This window comes from Aspergillus eucalypticola (assembly GCF_003184535.1).
Source record: "Aspergillus eucalypticola CBS 122712 chromosome Unknown BO83scaffold_8, whole genome shotgun sequence".
Lineage (NCBI taxonomy): Eukaryota > Fungi > Ascomycota > Eurotiomycetes > Eurotiales > Aspergillaceae > Aspergillus > Aspergillus eucalypticola.
This window is the reverse complement of record NW_020290282.1, coordinates 215,947-232,221: the sequence shown is the minus strand read 5'-3', so window position 1 is coordinate 232,221 and position 16,275 is coordinate 215,947. Positions and strand designations below refer to the sequence as shown.

The window sequence follows — 16,275 nt, the reverse complement described above, 5'->3', positions numbered from 1 at the left end:
CCCCCAACATTTTGAATACCTCGAACTTTGGGGCAACGCTTTTTTGGCCGGAGTCTGCCAGGGGGGTGGACGTTAGTAAGGTCCAAGCGCTTGGCATGATATCTCTCTGCACCGAAAAGCATCGATCCAATCATCACAACTCATCCTTACCTCCGCGGTCTGAGCGCCAATCAAACATGCAGACCCGGTCTCCGCCCCATCGTAGGCCATCTGGCCCTACAGACAGCTTGCCTAGACGTTCGGCATGGACAGTTTATTCTTCTCAACAATAGGCCCCCTCCCCTCTTCCTCCAACCTCACCGTTGAGGATACTGACAGGCAGCCCGACGACCGGACAATAACATTCTTCTGTTCGGGCACCACCCGGAAAGGAGACCCAAGAGCTGGGCATCCATGGTTATACAAGTAGCCGTGGTACAAAGTGCTTTCCCATTACAGTTTTCTCTTTACTACTTGGGCTGTCCATGTGGCTCAAATAAACCCCGAGGCTTTTCTTTATCCTTGCGTGCGGTGTCTGCAAGAGTTGGCTAATAGAGTTCCAGACAAGCACTCGAGACACACTACTAACGATCTGTTGTCTCCAATCATAAGGGTTGCAACATGCATCCACGGCATTCCAGTCTTTCTGGGTGCTTCTAGCCTTCCTAGCTCTACCGAATGTCCATGCGGGTTCATGATAGCCAAGGATAACTAGTAAATTTTGCTTTTAAATGCTCCAGCTACTCTAACTCAAAAGGTATGTGCGTCTGGACTTCTGTGGAATGCAACCGGCACTTCTTGGTCGGGCGTAGGTATGGAGGTCAATGGATCGAATTACTCTGCAGAAATTGTTTCACCTCCACATATACCTGTGATGGGACTATTCGGCTCGCAGTGAAAGTCCCACGGAATCTAAGCACCAATAACTAAACACCGTGTTCGCTTTCGATGAAAGAGACAATCATACTCTGAGACTGAAATCTCTGGAAAGCCAGAAAGAAGCTTACAAGCATGATTCTAGTCGACCAGCTATGCTAACCATTCAACAAGCTCTTGATCAATACACACCTAGGCCACAAAGACCTTTCAGTTAAGCGAAAGGGTAACCTTTCAAGGTATTGCCTAATCAAGGCGAACATGACTCCTTTCACCTCCGTTTCCGGAGTGATAAGCCGCCGTCTATCTAATCAGAAGACTACACCGCCTTCGGTTAGCATCGGCACGAGGGGCTCAACGCATCAAGTCGATCGATATGCATACGATGGAGTCCGCTGTCAGATATAGAAATATATCGAATCTGTTACCAAATTGACGCGACAAAGAGACAGGCATCAGCCTATCACCGTATGTTCTGTTAGTTCGCGCCCTGTCAAGAACAACGGCGGGACGTTGCATATCGCGTGGAGGCTCGGATATCGATGGCAAAAAAGGAGTCGTCCCATAGAATCAAGGCACCCGAACCGGCAAGTCACTGTAAAACTTTTTTTTCTTGGTTGACCCTTTCCCCTCCGCGGGGTTTGTCTGGGTGCTCCTTAAATTCAGTAGATAGAATCATCGGTTTCTCTTCGTCTGTAGAGAAAGAAAAAAAAAAATTTGCCATCTCAATTGCTCTCTTACCACTCGCTTTGCCACCGAACAATCTCTGCATCTCTGCAATAAGTTGGTTTTCTTTTCGCTCGGGTTACGGAACCGAAAGTCGACGCATAAGGTACTTCGAACGGATCGCCAGGGTCAGTCAACTTATTCTGTGACTCATAAAGCCTGTTTCGTCGCGGAATCCACTCGCGCCCAATCAATTTTTCCAATTCCGCATATCCTATATAATACGTTGTCATTTTCATTGAATCAACTTTCCTCGCAAATCATACTTCAACGCAATAATGGGTTCTGTTGCGCCTTCTCCCGCCGAGCTCGACGCCTCCGTCGTCAAGGTCACCCGCTCGACCAACCTTCGCGATGTGCCTCTTCCTGGCTCTCCCGAGGAATTGAGCCACTCCCACTGCACCGACCACATGGTCACTGCTCGTTGGACCGTCGCCAATGGCTGGGAGACTCCTGAAGTTCGACCATTCGAGAATCTGAGCATCCCTCCCACAGCCTCGTGTCTGCACTATGCCACCGAATGTTTCGAGGGTATGAAGGTGTACCGGGGATTCGATGGCAAGCTGCGTCTGTTCCGGCCCGACTGCAATGGTGAGCGTCTGATGAACAGCGCCAAGCGCACCTCTTTGCCCTCGTTCCGGTATGAGGAGATCAAGCGTCTCATTGCCAAGTTGATGCAGATCGATGGACCTCGTAAGTTTGAACCCGAAATCCGATTGCTGGATGTGACCCTCCGAGCTTCGATGAACTGACAAACCCTCGTCTTTTCTAGGTTGGCTACCCAAAGATCAACCCGGTCGATTCCTCTACCTCCGTCCCGCGTTGATTGGCAGCGGCCCACACCTCGGCGTCCAGACACCCAAGGAAGCCCTACTTTTCATCATTGCCGTGCCGTGGCCCGACCCCTCGAAGAAGCAGTCCGAGCAGCCTGGTGTTCCTCATGGATTGAAGCTTTACGCTTCTCAGCCTGATAGCATTCGTGCTTGGCCTGGTGGTTTCGGATACGCGAAGCTCGGTGCCAACTATGGTCCGTCGTTGCTGGCGCATGGCAAGGCGCAGGAGCTTGGATTCGATCAGGTGCTGTGGCTGTTCGGTGAGGATCGTCAGGTTACGGAGGCGGGTGCTAGTAACTTCTTCATCGTGTGGGAGAACAAGGACACGAAGAAGCTGGAGCTGGTGACTCCTTCGTTGGAGAGTCAGCTCATTCTTCCGGGTGTTACTCGTCGTAGTGTGCTGGAGTTGGCTAGGGAGCGCCTGACTCAGTCGGTGGGCAAGCTGGCTCCTGTTGATGTTGTCGAGAAGCACTTCACTATCGGTGATGTCGAGGAGGCTTGGAAAGAGGGCAGGATCGTGGAGTCGTTTGTCTGTGGTACTGCTGTGAGTATTCCCTTTCCTTACTCCACTTCATGTGTATGGTGGTGATGGTGATGCTAACCATTACATCTAGTACTTCGTCACTCCTGTCAAGCTCATCCGCAACGGAGACGTAGATATGAACATGCAGGAGGCTGGTGTTGAACGCGCCGGTTATGCTGCTCAGATCAAGTCCTGGCTCGAGGCTATCATGTTCGGCATGAAGGGCGAGGCGACCCATGAGTGGGGATACGTCATTGATGGTGAAGTTGAACAATAAGCGTTGAAAGTGATGATTATCATGATGATGACGATGTTTTGTTTAGGGAGGGAGGGAAAAGGAATCAGAGCCCGCTGGGAGGACTCGTGCAGGGTAGGAGAGGTTGGGTGTGGGGCAGCAGGAAGGGATTAGAGCTACTGTATATATATTTAACTTATTCTGTCAGGTACCTTTTTTAGAGTGGAATGATAGACTCATGTGACATGCCATGCTCCGATACTAGTATTCTGCAGTTAAATCCGACAGAAAGTGCAGCCCATACATTTACAAAGAGGATACTACTATTAGAGCTGTGTGGCATACTTTGCTTGTATCAAGGGTTTTCATTATCATAAACTATTGTGGAAGGCCACATGATTTTATTGTAATAATTAGTGGAGACTACACATTACATACTTACCATACAGATAGTTTGAAGTCAGACAAATTCTTTATGCAAGTTCTTACAAGTAGCAGTTGATCTCTACGAAACGCAGCGACATTCTGAGCATGAATATGATCCTGCGTGATAGATATTGTTGGCTTCAAGATTGCCTTTTCTTTTTTTTTTTTTTTTTTTTTTGGTTATCCTATAGAACTTTCAACTGCCAATAAAATATATATTGACACAAGCCCTCGACTCTACTTTTCATAATTCAATATTTCCCAGCTCAAGCTTCAAGTTCACTACTAGTACTAATACACCTGTTCATCTCCGAGTATAACCCAACCATCCGACAATGATGCGTCTTTCCACTCCAATTACCCTCTTTCTTGCTACTATTTAGGCTCCAGCCTTGGCTGCTGCAGTGAACCTCGACCATGATTCAAATCACATTTGCAGTGCTCATGAAGAACGTATCTATCATGATTCGATCATATTTACTTCTTGGCATACCTCTTGTAGAAGGTTCAGACTACTAACACAAGTGGATTGAAGTTGTTGCTCGATCTGTAGAGGATACTACTACTAGTAGCAACGATAGTACTATATTCCAGTCCGTTTTAGCTACCAGATAGTTATAGTAATTATTCGCCCAGCAGTTGCCAGTCTACAGATAGGCAGTTCCATCCCGGAAATCAAGATCAGACCCACTGCTAGTCTGTTCATGATAAGTATGGGTTAGTTGTAAACATATACGCCCTGAGCAGTAATCATATCTTTTTTTCGTCTAGCTGATGGATGCTTCCTCAAGCCTCTCCCATATCTACACGATCCTGTGTGGAATCGTCTCCCAGATCTACCACCATCGGAGCATACTCTCCTAGCTCGTCGTCTTCATCATCATCATGCATGTCGAGCTCCACCTGTTCGCCATCTTCCAGTTGAACCATACCTCGTCGAACAAAGACTTCACGGTTCAGCTCCCAGTCATATTCCTCCTTGACCCAAGCCTCGAGCTTGTCAAACTCCACCTTCACCAATGACTCCGTCCCATCGACGACCTCATAAAGCGACCGTCTGAACTTCACAAGTAGTCTTCGCAGGAACTCACCACCTTCCTCACCATCAAGGTCAAACAGCCCTCCTTCGACATCATCACATCTCTTAAGCTGTAGTAAAAGCAACCTCAGCACCCCAGCCACCAAGGTCTCTCTATCCCGTATCGCCGCCCGACACGTCAAAATCAACTCCAACAGCCTCTTCCACTGCTGAAGACAAGAGTAATTCATGAGCGTCAAGATCATCAAGAACGCAAACTGCAATTCCCCTAGCACCTGATCCTCTCCAACCCTTTCATCACTCTCAGAAACCCTATGTATCAAATCCCCCAACGCCCACGAGCGATCCTGCGCAGCCTCCGTCCTCTCACGCCCAATAGCCCCCTCCCGCCACGTCCTCTTCAAGTCAACTGGCAGAAACCCGAACTGACTCTCCTTCTCTCCTGTAACCTTCTCCAATTCCTCCGTCGCCTCCGCCGAATCCATAAGCCCAGGTATAACATCCGTATCTCTTTGCGCCGAGCTAGCAGACGTAACCATCCACCGCGGCCGACCGTCCACATCCAAAGCCGGATCACCCACAACGCGCGTCAGAAGCTGTGGCGTCAGTTTATCCGTCAATTCCTTCCAAGTCTGTCTTCCTTCTTCCTCATCCTCTTCATCGACTTCAAGCTGTACCGGATGCCCGGCATTCTGTTGCGCCAAAGCCGCCGGCGAGACTCGACTGCGGTAACGGAATAGTCCTCCTCTTTGCCATATAGCTCCCAGATTCGCTTTATGACGCATCGCTTCTTGTTTGTCTGCGTCGCTGTCGATGGTTAACGGGGCTAGGGTCTCGGTGTCAGTGTTCCATTTCCAGACGATTATGTCCGCGCCGGGGTGAGAGGGGTTGCTAAGAGAGAGCGCGCTGCCGGCTTGGGCTTCGCTGAGTTTGGTTAGGTCACCGACGTAGAACCAGCCGCCGCTTCGGAGGGATAGACTCTCTGTTGTTCCGGTATAGAGAAAGTGCCATCCTGAGGGAAGGTCGCGGATTCCGTAGAAATTGGGGGTCGAGGTGAAGGTTATGAGGTCGATGCCGACAAAGGTTTTTGGTGGGAGGTGGGGGACGAGGATCGTAGGGGAGGGCGATAATGTGGATGTCATGTCTGCCTTGTAAGTATCGTTAAGTGTGAGTTGGATTTCTTAATGGTGGGATAGCTGTGTTTAGTCGTGTCGCATGTGAAAAGATCGAATCGCAAAGCTGACGTCAAACCAGATTAAGGCTGGATAGGGTAATGATTTTTGATGTTGGTATATCACGTAGTATGGCGGAGGGTGCAGTTAATGCATAAAAGATATTTGATGAGTCCAGAATCGACGTGTAAGAAATTGTGGTAGGGACAGGAAGGTGGAGGGGAGCTCTGGGTAGATCGATAAAATGTGCTTATCTTAGCTTGATTGCGGGATAAGGAGCCCGGCTAAGGGAGATCAAAATCCAATGCCTAACATTCACAAGCTCAAGATATATATCGAGGTGCAGGAATCAACCGTTGTCAAGTTGCATGATTCTATACGCATATTCTATTCACTGTGATTCTCTACACATACTACACATACAAGTTACACTCAAGGACCACATCAGTTCTAGGTTCAGTTATATTGACTATAGCAACCGCCACACAGACAGCAGACTACCTAAATCCAGAACCGAAAGACACACTTTTGGGTATGTAATAAATTGAAGACCAGGCGATAAAGGCCGTTCTTCGCGTTTATTCCATCCACATACGGCAAGCAAGGCCAAGTCCGCTCCAATCCAACCATGCGGAGAAGCTCCGCACAACTTGGAAGAGATGAACCCGCACATGCTTACAAACGACGACCACGGCGACCACCCTTGCGACGAGTAGAGTCGGAGGGAGTGGGGGTGACGTCCTCGATACGGCCGATTCTCATGCCGGAACGGGCAAGAGCACGGAGGGCAGACTGAGCACCGGGACCGGGGGTCTTGGTGCCGTTACCTATATCTAGTATTAGTGATTGTTCTCTCGAGTTGGTGCTTTCAGAGCGCTCGTTCACATACCACCAGTGGCACGGATCTTGATGTGGAGGGCGTTGATGCCAAGCTCCTTACAGCGAGCAGCAACATCCTGAGCAGCCAACATGGCAGCGTAGGGGGAAGACTCGTCACGGTCAGCCTTGACCTTCATACCACCGGTGACACGGCAGATGGTTTCGCGACCACTGTTATCCCAATCAGTTAGCCAACTGTGTCCCGCCAAGCAGCATTTTGCGACAATTCACGATATCCGACTCCCAAGTCCATTGCGGGGCGCAAAATGTTCTCCGGAGAACGGATTTTCGTGCAGTCGATAATCGGGTGTTCTGAGATGTGACTAACCTCAGATCGGTGACGTGAACGAAGGTATCGTTGAAGGAGGCAAAGATACGGGCAACACCGAAAACGAGCTTGCCTACAAATCATCTCAAATTAGACATGATCTCGATCGCAAATTTGTAGAGTGCACTGCGTTGTACATACCATCTCCGGCCAAAGGACCGAGAGAGACGTTCTCCTTGGCAGCACCGGCGGTCTTCTTGGGAGCCATTTTGTCGACTTGCTGGGGTAGTGGGATGGAATATGGAAAGGAAGGAAAAAGGGAAGTTCGATAGGCCTCAAATGGCTTGGATACAGAAAATGACTGGTGTGTGCCCTACCCACGGCAGCTCACATTCTGATTGGCTGAGAGTTAATCAAGGGCGGTGGGCAAGCGAGTGTTGGAGCCTTAGGCCGCGGAACCGCGGTGAATCAACTCGATGACTCTTTCTGTGACAGGCGTTGTAACACCGGATGGGCAGTCGGCCCGGTTTGGTGCTCCCCCAGCACTATTTAAAATTTCTGCTGCAACCTCCCAAACTGTAACTTTCTTCTCTCTCCTCATATCCAATCAGGCAGACAGTCGGACTCTGTGGCTTTGTCTGCTGGCTTGTTTATTGGCTCAATTGAGCGTGTCGCGCAGCCTAGTTTCTCACAACAAACAAGACTGAACGAGGACTAATCCAACCAGCAAACATGGGCTTCACCAAGGAGTCAGCCACGATCGGCATCATTGGCATGGGAGACATGGGCAAGATGTACGCCCAGCGTCTGAGCGCTGCCGGATGGAGGTAATATTTAAACAAGTGTCCTTCCCAGTCAGTTGTTTCCGATTATCACCCTGGTGGTGTATGTTTATTGTAATAGGTGAGCATCCCCTTTTGTTCTTATCTCTCTCGCTTTCCCCTTGCTTCCTCTCCCCCTCTTTGGATGATGACTTGAGTGCATTTGGCTCGAGTATGGCCTGGAGGTAAGCTTTCCTACCTTGGTAGGTTTGCGACTCCGCCAGACCGTCAATGATGTAACATCTCAGCTACCTATATTTCTTTGTCTGAAACCCAAAGCTATCAACATTTATGATGATTGATTCACACACATTTGCGCATAATGGGCTTGTGCTAACCAATCTGCCAAATTAGGTTCTCGCGTTGTATATCTTTAGAGCAAAGCATCAAGCCGGACTGGACTAGCTATACTAACTATTTACTCTTCTTATCTATCAAGGATTAATGCATGTGACAAACCCGACTCGTATGAGAGTCTTATAAAAGAGTTCAAATCCACAGTACGTCCATGATACTTCACAGCTCGCGCTGTCCAGACATAAACTCATCCTTCCTAAAATCAAAAAGCAAAATGTCACTATCTTTCCCAATGGCCACCTGGTTTCCAGAATAAGCGATTACATTATTTACAGTGTAGAGGCCGGTGTCATCGACAAGGTAGTGGAAATGTATGGCCCGTGTATGTATTTCAAGTTGCAAAGGCTTGCTTGCTTGCTGCGCCCTTATATTTGCATCATGAATTTGAAATGTGCCTGTCTGACTTGTGGAAAATCACACAAAAAGCTACCAAGGTCGGTGCAATCGTCGGTGGTCAAACGTCCTGCAAAGCCCCTGAGCTCGCGGCTTTCGACAAACACCTTCCCAAGGACGTAGAGATCGTATCATGCCATTCGCTACATGGCCCTCAAGTCAACCCCAAGGGTCAACCTCTGGTACGCTGCAGCCTGCCTGTCTGTTTTACTTGGAGCATATTATGTGCCCTCAGAGACCCAAGTTCGCACAGGACAAAGTATGATAACATAACGCCCGTTTGCCTTTTTGTCTCTAGGTCTTGATCCAGCACCGTGCCTCCGATGAAAGCCTCAACTTCGTCAAGGAAGTCCTGTCATGCTTCGAATCCAAGTTCGTTTTCCTCTCCGGAGAGATGCATGACCGCATCACGGCAGATACCCAGGCCGTCACCCATGCGGCCTTCCTGAGCATGGGAACAGCATGGCAGGCCAACCAGCAATTCCCATGGGAGATTAACCGTTGGGTGGGAGGCATCGAGAACGTGAAGATCAACATCACCCTACGTATCTACTCCAACAAGTGGCACGTGTACGCCGGTCTTGCTATCCTGAACCCAGCAGCGAAGAAGCAGATCCGGCAGTATGCAGAGTCCGTGACGGATCTGTACAAGCTCATGATTGAGGGCCGCCGAGACGAACTCAAACGCCGTGTCAGAGCTGCAGGGGAGGCCGTTTTCAAAGCGGGTACCAACGGCCAGGATCTGCTGTTGAAGGACGAAGTCCTCGACCGTTTCTCCCTGTCAAACCGGGAACGTGAGCAGGCTCCTCCAAACAGTCATCTCAGTCTGCTTGCCATCGTTGACTGTTGGTCCAAACTTGGAATTGTCCCCTACGATCATATGATCTGTTCCACGCCTGTGAGTTGCTTGGTCCCTTGCTTTCCATGGCGTTCCTGCCTTCATTCTCATTCTTTTTTTCTGTCTTCCCCGCGCAATTTATGCGATGTAACGTTGCTTGAAAGTCAAAGTCTAATCATCGCGCGCGCGTATGCGTGCAATCTATATAGCTTTTCCGTCTCTGGCTGGGCGTCACGGAATACCTCTTCCGCAATCCCGAACTCCTCGAAGCAGCCCTGGACACTGCAGTCGACGATAAGACGTTCCGTTCGGATGACCTGGAATTTACCTTTGCAGCTCGCGTGAGTACCAACCCTGTTTTAGCTTCAAAAAAAGACCCTGGCCGCGTTTGTGCGGTTTTATTCCAGTCCAATGGATATGAATGGGAACCCAACCCCTCCTCCAATGCACATTTATTCCGATTGTTTGTACAACAACAGCACCACTGACGTCATTCACTATAATTCGTGCAGGCATGGTCGGACTGCGTATCGTTCGGTGATTTCGAATCCTACCGCGACCGGTTCGAGCGGATCCAGCAGTACTTTGCTCCCCGATTCCCCGAAGCCGTCAAGCTGGGCAACGAAATGATGAAGACCATTCTGGAGAAGACTGCAACGGGCCAAGCCTAGTATAGGAGAAGACACACCGAAAGAGATGAAAAGCGAGTAATGCCAATGACTCCTCCCTAAGTCTAAAAGCCCAATCACAAGAAGAAGCCGGCTAGGGGACAGTCGGGTAGCGCGTCTAGAGTAGGTGGATGTCTCTGCGCCAGTCCGGCAGGATCGGAGAGGGGGGCAATCCATAATAATCATACTCATAATAATATACTAATGATATTAACAATAATGTGTAATAGGCAGCAACTGTCTCGCTCGTTGGATAACGACGACGACTGGTAACAACAGTGGAACTTTGGTAGACGTACGGGGAGTATCCCTTGAACTAATCGCAATCAGGCAGATAAGGGTAACCCTTGAAATGTTGTTGACAGGGTTTCCTTCCCGAGGTCGGACGAGAGGCATGGAAAGTCATGGATCTTTCTTTCTTAATGTCAGGCAAGAATGGCTATTATTGTTTCTCCCCCCCCCCCCCTTTAACTGTCGTTGTTCCGTGTGGTTGGAGCAGCTCTTGGTATGCTGAATGGGTATGTATGTATGTATGTACGTAGTAGTATGTTTTTGTTCACGCGCGCGGGGGCTCAGGTCGCTCGCACTCTTTTGCGCACGGAATATTCCACCGTATCGCTATGGGCTGGGCTTTATCCATTTAGGGCAATTCGCATACGTTTCATGGGTCCCGCTGTGGCAGTCACTAAGATGCTAAGCCAGGATGTTATTAGTCCAAGCGGTGGCTAAAGGTACTAGGCTGCTTAGTGTCGTATCTTTGAGAGGTGCCAAAACTCTGGAATGGGGATCGGAGACCCAATCCGATCCCAACAGACTTGAGGAGGGTAGTATCGTTCTTGGTCCTCTTGCATGAATAGATAATTGAGTAAAGTGTGCGTGTGTGTGTGTGTGCGCGCGCATTTCGAAGCGACTAGCTACTGCTAGAGCCGAGATCTTATATTACTTGCGTGACCTGCTTTGGGAAAACAAAAGGTTGATCTGTATGCTGTATGACGTTTTGAACGGAGACCCTCCTTTGAGGCTTCAGCCCCGGGTCGTGGGAAATCCGCGGTTCCGGTAGGGGAGATGGATTTACGGAGCACGTCGGATCATTTTAATCAATTGTTCTCCGGATGGATACTAAACTTTGAATGCCATGAGTCTCGGGCGAGAAGGATAAGATTCGCAAAGATATATGGTAGTATTGGTAATGGTCCGGAGCAGACCGTTTATCTTGGGGCACGTCGAAGGTTGTGCTCGATCGATTAATCTTGGCATCGATGCACTGCTAAGTCCAAAGCGGTTGGTTGCAGCCTAGCTGGATATTGATAGTTCATGAACTTGTCGTATACAAAAAGAATTTAAAAGCGCTATCTGTGCGGACCAGGCCGTCTTGTGGCGTAGTGTCGTATCTGCTGGGGTATGCTAGGATAATTACGATCCAGGCTATGGCGCTTCCTGGCCTGCATCATCGTCTGCATGGCCATTGTCTTTTCAAGCCACCAGATGATGTAGTGGTTGTCGAAGTGGGGTATCACATGGCTGCACTATTTGCATGGCAAAATTTTTTTGCTTGCGAGGTGCTAAGAATAACCGAGCTGTGGACTGATCGAGCCTGGAGGCGTCGGAGGCTCGGAGAAGACTTGCGTTATTGGCCTAGTCCGCCCTAGACGAGTCACAATAATGACAGCTTCAGGAGCCCAAAACATAGGGGGCGTCTGACCCAAGGTGGTCCTGCTTCTTTTCTGAAACCATGCTGCGCAACCTTTCCCCATACACTTTTTCATGTCTGTACTCCGCTGCACGCAACAGGCCATACTAACTGTCGGTCAACCATGAGAACGTGCGGAAATTGCTGAGTTGTTCATATGCTTTGGGAGAACGCGTGGAAAGCGTATAGGGATACGGTGTTCGTTCTTTGGTGCATAAACCATGGTCATGATTAAACTTTTTTACTTCTTGCCCCCCTCCTCTTGGTTTCCCATTCGCCTCGAACCCCTTTTTATGGGAAATAGAAAAAGGGTTAAGCCCAGCATTTTCCAACCCAAGGTTGCCCGGCTGTCCTATTTCAAGAATGGTAAAACAGCCGTCTCAAGACCTCGCAATCGGCGAAGACCTCGCCCGTGGAAAGCCAGTAAACGAAGGTCCCGTCTCCCGGCTCGACCGTGTGATTGGATCCGTTATTCCGTCGGCCCACCCCTGGATGAGCAGCGAAAGAACGCCAGGATCGGTGAGAATACGACTGCTTCCGAGATCCGAGAACTTGGTCTTAGCTACGGAAGGCGGATGCTGATTGGCAGCGGTGGTCCTGCACAGGATTCGTGCGTCCGAGAAAGTGGTGTGGGTGACCACTCACGTCTAGTGACGAAAGGGTCCATGATTGACGCCAGGAACATTAAGCGGACTTGTGAGCAAGTAGCAGTGGACTAGATAGTAGAGAACCTGTAGCTAGCTATTACACCGGAACCACTTTGTAAGTAAGAACTCGGATTTGAGAAAAGTAGATGAGTGGCTCCCAATGACGATACAATGATAATAGACAATGGGGGTGGTGGTGGTGGTGGTGGTGGAAGGGGAGAAAGCTGAATGAGAGAGATAGAAAAAACAACCGAGATACCTGTATCTGGATAGAACTTACAGTACTGACTTAGGTACTCTTTTTCGGGTTCGCCTTCCGGAGTACTTTTACTCCGGTCTCTGGTAAGAATGGAGGATAGATCATTTTACCATAGCCTCTTGGGAGTGAGAACAGGTCAAGAAAGGTGTAACCAAACGACGAAGCAATTTCTAGTATCGTTTGTAGATGATGGATGGACCTTCAAACGAACAACAGATGCGTGCCAGTGAGGGAAGGGGACCGGGGGGGAGGGAAGAACAACAGAAGGAATAACAAGGGAAAAAGGACTGAGTTGATGGGTCCGGCTGCAGGCTGCAGTCTGATTGATCAGCTGCTGCTCTCCGACCCAATTGGCATGTCTCCATCCATTGAACGGTCGAAAATCATGATGCTGGATTCCCGGCAAAAGTTCCTTTTCGCCTTTTTTTGCCCCCCTCTCTCTAAAGTCTACGTACTGTGTATTACTCTTCCACCCCCCCCCTCCTCTGAGAGAGTCTGTCGTTTTTTTAACTAGTAACTACTGTACTAGTGTCCTTCCTTCCCTCCCAGAAACCCACACCCACCCCCCCCCCGAGAAACCCAAATTCAATCCAAGGCTCCTCTCCCGTCTGCAAATAAGCACCCAAACGAAAAGTTGCGCATGGACCCAACTCCATGGATATGGCATAGTCCCATCCTGGTTTGATTAAATGCCCACTAGGCAGTCATCGTACCTTGGGTTGAAAATCCCCCCTTCTCCGGCTGCTAGTATGGTTTGGGACATTGCTGGGCTCAGTCTCCAGCGCTCTGTCTGGGCACAAGCTGGCGAGCACAGACCATGTGGCCATTCCACTCCCAAAATATGCCCACTGAGAGGCCGGAGAGGCGTGGCAGCTGGGGGAACTTTAAATTGGGAAAAACCCGAAGATTTTCGCCATGGTTGATCTGAGAAAAAAATCAAGGTACCCGCTTGCCTTGCGCGGTGGGCATATCTATCTGACAATCGCCCATTTTGATTGACGATCTTCTCCTTTCGTGGGCCCAATCTTGCTTCCTATCGCTGTTGGATCTGAATAGACTCGATTGCCTTCACTCGCCCTTCTGCCCTTTCTGTCTCCCTGGCAGCTGCTAGTCTGTCCATCGGAGGGTGTTCGCCCGCATGGTAGCGTGATCTTCCATCTCTTCCATCGTTGTGATTGCCATGCAGATCTGTCGCATGGCATCTGTGGCACATCACTATGTGGCTTAGGACAACCATGCACCTTTCGATTCTTCAATTGCTCTAAGTATGAACAGCCCTTGTTTCCCCTGTCCCTCCAAACATGGCACCTATGCTCTAGCAATCCCTTGCCAAATGGACGTGACCGCGGTACCCTCGTCGTCGTCGAGACTCATTGATGGTTCATGACGAACATGGGGGGACTTTCAGTCTTGTATACCGAAAGAAATCCAGTAGATGTCGATTTTCCAAAGAATGCTTGGTCTTTACTGACAGAATCTGTCTGCGCAGTGATGTTTCCCATCTCGTCTATCTATGAATATCAGACTTCCAGCAGCAACTGCTAAGATTCCAGCATCTATACTCCCAGGAAACCTCCACCAGCAGGTGTCGCCCACACGCAATCCTGGTTACATTCTATTTAGGACAGTCCTTTTGTGATACTATTCTTTTGGTATCCTTATATTCTTTCTCATTGTATTATTCGTGAAGTGGCTTGGGCCCGCTGTCTCCTCTCATTTTCTCTACATCTACACTGATTCGACTATCAATCACCTATTCCTTCCTTCCCTCAAAACCTAACATCGAAACGATCCTTATTACCCTCCAAATGAAGTTTTCAAATCTCTTTGCTGCTGCAGTCGCTGCCTTTGGTCTGGGTAAGTTCTTCCTTCTTCCTTCTGATGTCATTGTACCTGCTGAATTGGCTGACTGTATCTATTCAGTGCGCTCAGGTTGCAGCCAAATAGTCAAGCACAGGCCCTCAGAAGGTGCAGGTGTCTCCTATAGCATCAATGTACCTAAGAATACCTCTTCAACGGGCTCTGGCCCCATCTTTCTCCAATTACAGGCACCACCTGGTGTCAAATGGTTTGCCCTAGGTCAGGGGTCGCAAATGACAGACGGGAACCTGTTCATCGTCTATGCGGCATCCAGACACAATGTCACCTTGTCCACTCGGAGGGCAACCGGTCATGTGCAGCCTCTTTATGACCCGAGTATCGAGGCATATCTTCTCGACGGCTCGGGTATCCACGACGGGGTCATGACCGCTAACATCCGTTGTGATAACTGCACAACACTTGCTAATGGAGAGAGTGCACTGGGCAATTCCAGCTCCTGGATGTGGGCCCTGACGCATGGCCCTCCGATGATGTCCAGCAACGTATCCCAGGTGTTATACCAACATGACTGGCACGGTACTTTCACCCTGAATACCACTTGGGCTGTTGGGGGCAACAATACCAACCCCTTCGTTGTCCCGATGGCAACCATGCACGAGCTGTCGGCATACACTCACCAGCAGCAAGTCAGCGATACCATTCTCCATAAGAAACGAATCGCCCATGGCGTGATGACTTCAGTGGCCTTCGTCCTTCTCTTCCCCAACTTCGCTCTTCTTTTGTACATCGTCCCTTCTCGGCGTACAGTACCCTGGATCCATGCTCCTCTGCAGCTTTTTGCTGTGCTCCTAGCGTTGGCTGGGTTTGGAGTCGGTGTCTCTGTCTCCAAAGATCTGCAGGAGATTGGAGGCTACCACCCGGTCATTGGTTATGTGGCGGTCGGGGGTGTTGTTTTGATCCAGCCAGTACTGGGCATCATGCAACATCTCCACTTCCGCAAAACAGGGACAAGTTCGCTATATGGCGTCTCACATCGTTACCTAGGACGTTTTTTCGCGGCCCTGGGAGTCATCAATGGCGGAGTAGGCTTTCATTATGCCACTGCGAAGAATCCTGATATCCCTCCGGCTTCCCCTATTGCTTATGGCATAATATGTGGGTCGATGTTCATCATCTATGTCTCCGTCATCTTCTGGAGGAGATCGAAGTCGGCATCCAAGACCTCGAGGTTCAGTTTACCCTTCTTCCGACGGCGACAAGAGAAAGCGCCGATCGCCAAACTTGAAAATAACAGCGACAGCACACTTTGTGGAAGTGGAGTTGTTGAGACGTCACGGGAGAAGTCATGGGTGCCATGAAGTTCCCGCAGAATATCACGATCATTATCAGCATTTTGTACTACCAAGCGTACATTTTCGTTGGGTCTTGCATATCCGGAGTTCGTCGTACTACAGCATCTTGCCATCTTCATTCGTTTCCGATTTTCTATTCTCACCCCTGTCTTCATGTAATATCCTATTGCATCAACAGGATCTCTCACCTGTCTAACACCCCAACCTTCGCTAATTTCCATGCATTATATCTCAGAGAGATTCTTCTGTATATATACGAGCTAGCTCGTTTGACTACTTGCCATGTGTTTCATGACTATATTGGTCTTTCGTGAACAGGCATCGATCACGATGCCCAATCAATCATATTTACTAGTCAATTATCAAAGTGCATCGGTAAAGAATAAGAGAGTAAACACGCATCCAATATCCAAATATCGGTGAGCAATCAGTAGTGGAGGCCACAGAAGCGACGATGAACTAGTATAGTTGCT

At 49.3% G+C, this 16,275-nt stretch overlaps 6 protein-coding genes across 6 annotated transcripts; 4 read left to right on the top strand and 2 right to left on the bottom strand.

Annotated features, from left to right (window-relative positions):
* Window positions 1-1,384: 1,384 nt before the first annotated feature.
* Window positions 1,385-3,302, top strand: BO83DRAFT_234449 (branched-chain amino acid aminotransferase, cytosolic). Its single transcript, XM_025526918.1, has 3 exons — window positions 1,385-2,274; window positions 2,354-2,958; window positions 3,029-3,302. The coding sequence occupies exons 1-3, from the start codon at window positions 1,860-1,862 to the stop codon at window positions 3,212-3,214; spliced, it is 1,206 nt and encodes a 401-aa protein (XP_025389580.1). The 5' UTR covers window positions 1,385-1,859; the 3' UTR covers window positions 3,215-3,302.
* A 1,049-nt stretch (window positions 3,303-4,351) lies between these two features.
* On the bottom strand, window positions 4,352-6,007 carry BO83DRAFT_377066 (AAR2 splicing factor family protein). The gene has a single exon (XM_025530896.1). It carries the CDS (start codon window positions 5,777-5,779, stop codon window positions 4,385-4,387), a length of 1,395 nt encoding a protein of 464 aa, XP_025389579.1. The 5' UTR covers window positions 5,780-6,007; the 3' UTR covers window positions 4,352-4,384.
* A 390-nt stretch (window positions 6,008-6,397) lies between these two features.
* Window positions 6,398-7,327, bottom strand: BO83DRAFT_377064 (40S ribosomal protein uS11). The gene is made up of 4 exons (XM_025530895.1): window positions 7,158-7,327; window positions 7,017-7,089; window positions 6,699-6,859; window positions 6,398-6,636 (listed from the first exon to the last, which is right to left on the bottom strand). The coding sequence occupies exons 1-4, from the start codon at window positions 7,222-7,224 to the stop codon at window positions 6,485-6,487; spliced, it is 453 nt and encodes a 150-aa protein (XP_025389578.1). The 5' UTR covers window positions 7,225-7,327; the 3' UTR covers window positions 6,398-6,484.
* A 1,193-nt stretch (window positions 7,328-8,520) lies between these two features.
* BO83DRAFT_377062 (prephenate dehydrogenase (NADP(+))) lies at window positions 8,521-10,263 on the top strand (the record flags this gene model as incomplete). Its single annotated transcript, XM_025530894.1, has 4 exons — window positions 8,521-8,709; window positions 8,826-9,425; window positions 9,575-9,706; window positions 9,878-10,263. 4 exons carry the CDS (start codon window positions 8,524-8,526, stop codon window positions 10,034-10,036), a joined length of 1,077 nt encoding a protein of 358 aa, XP_025389577.1. The 3' UTR covers window positions 10,037-10,263.
* A 1,483-nt stretch (window positions 10,264-11,746) lies between these two features.
* Window positions 11,747-12,552, top strand: BO83DRAFT_377059 (uncharacterized protein). Its single transcript, XM_025530893.1, has one exon. It carries the CDS (start codon window positions 11,945-11,947, stop codon window positions 12,440-12,442), a length of 498 nt encoding a protein of 165 aa, XP_025389576.1. The 5' UTR covers window positions 11,747-11,944; the 3' UTR covers window positions 12,443-12,552.
* Window positions 12,553-14,246: 1,694 nt separating this feature from the next.
* BO83DRAFT_234164 (cytochrome and DOMON domain-containing protein) lies at window positions 14,247-15,946 on the top strand. Its single transcript, XM_025526917.1, has 2 exons — window positions 14,247-14,486; window positions 14,553-15,946. Exons 1-2 carry the CDS (start codon window positions 14,438-14,440, stop codon window positions 15,806-15,808), a joined length of 1,305 nt encoding a protein of 434 aa, XP_025389575.1. The 5' UTR covers window positions 14,247-14,437; the 3' UTR covers window positions 15,809-15,946.
* The last annotated feature ends 329 nt before the right edge of the window (window positions 15,947-16,275 follow it).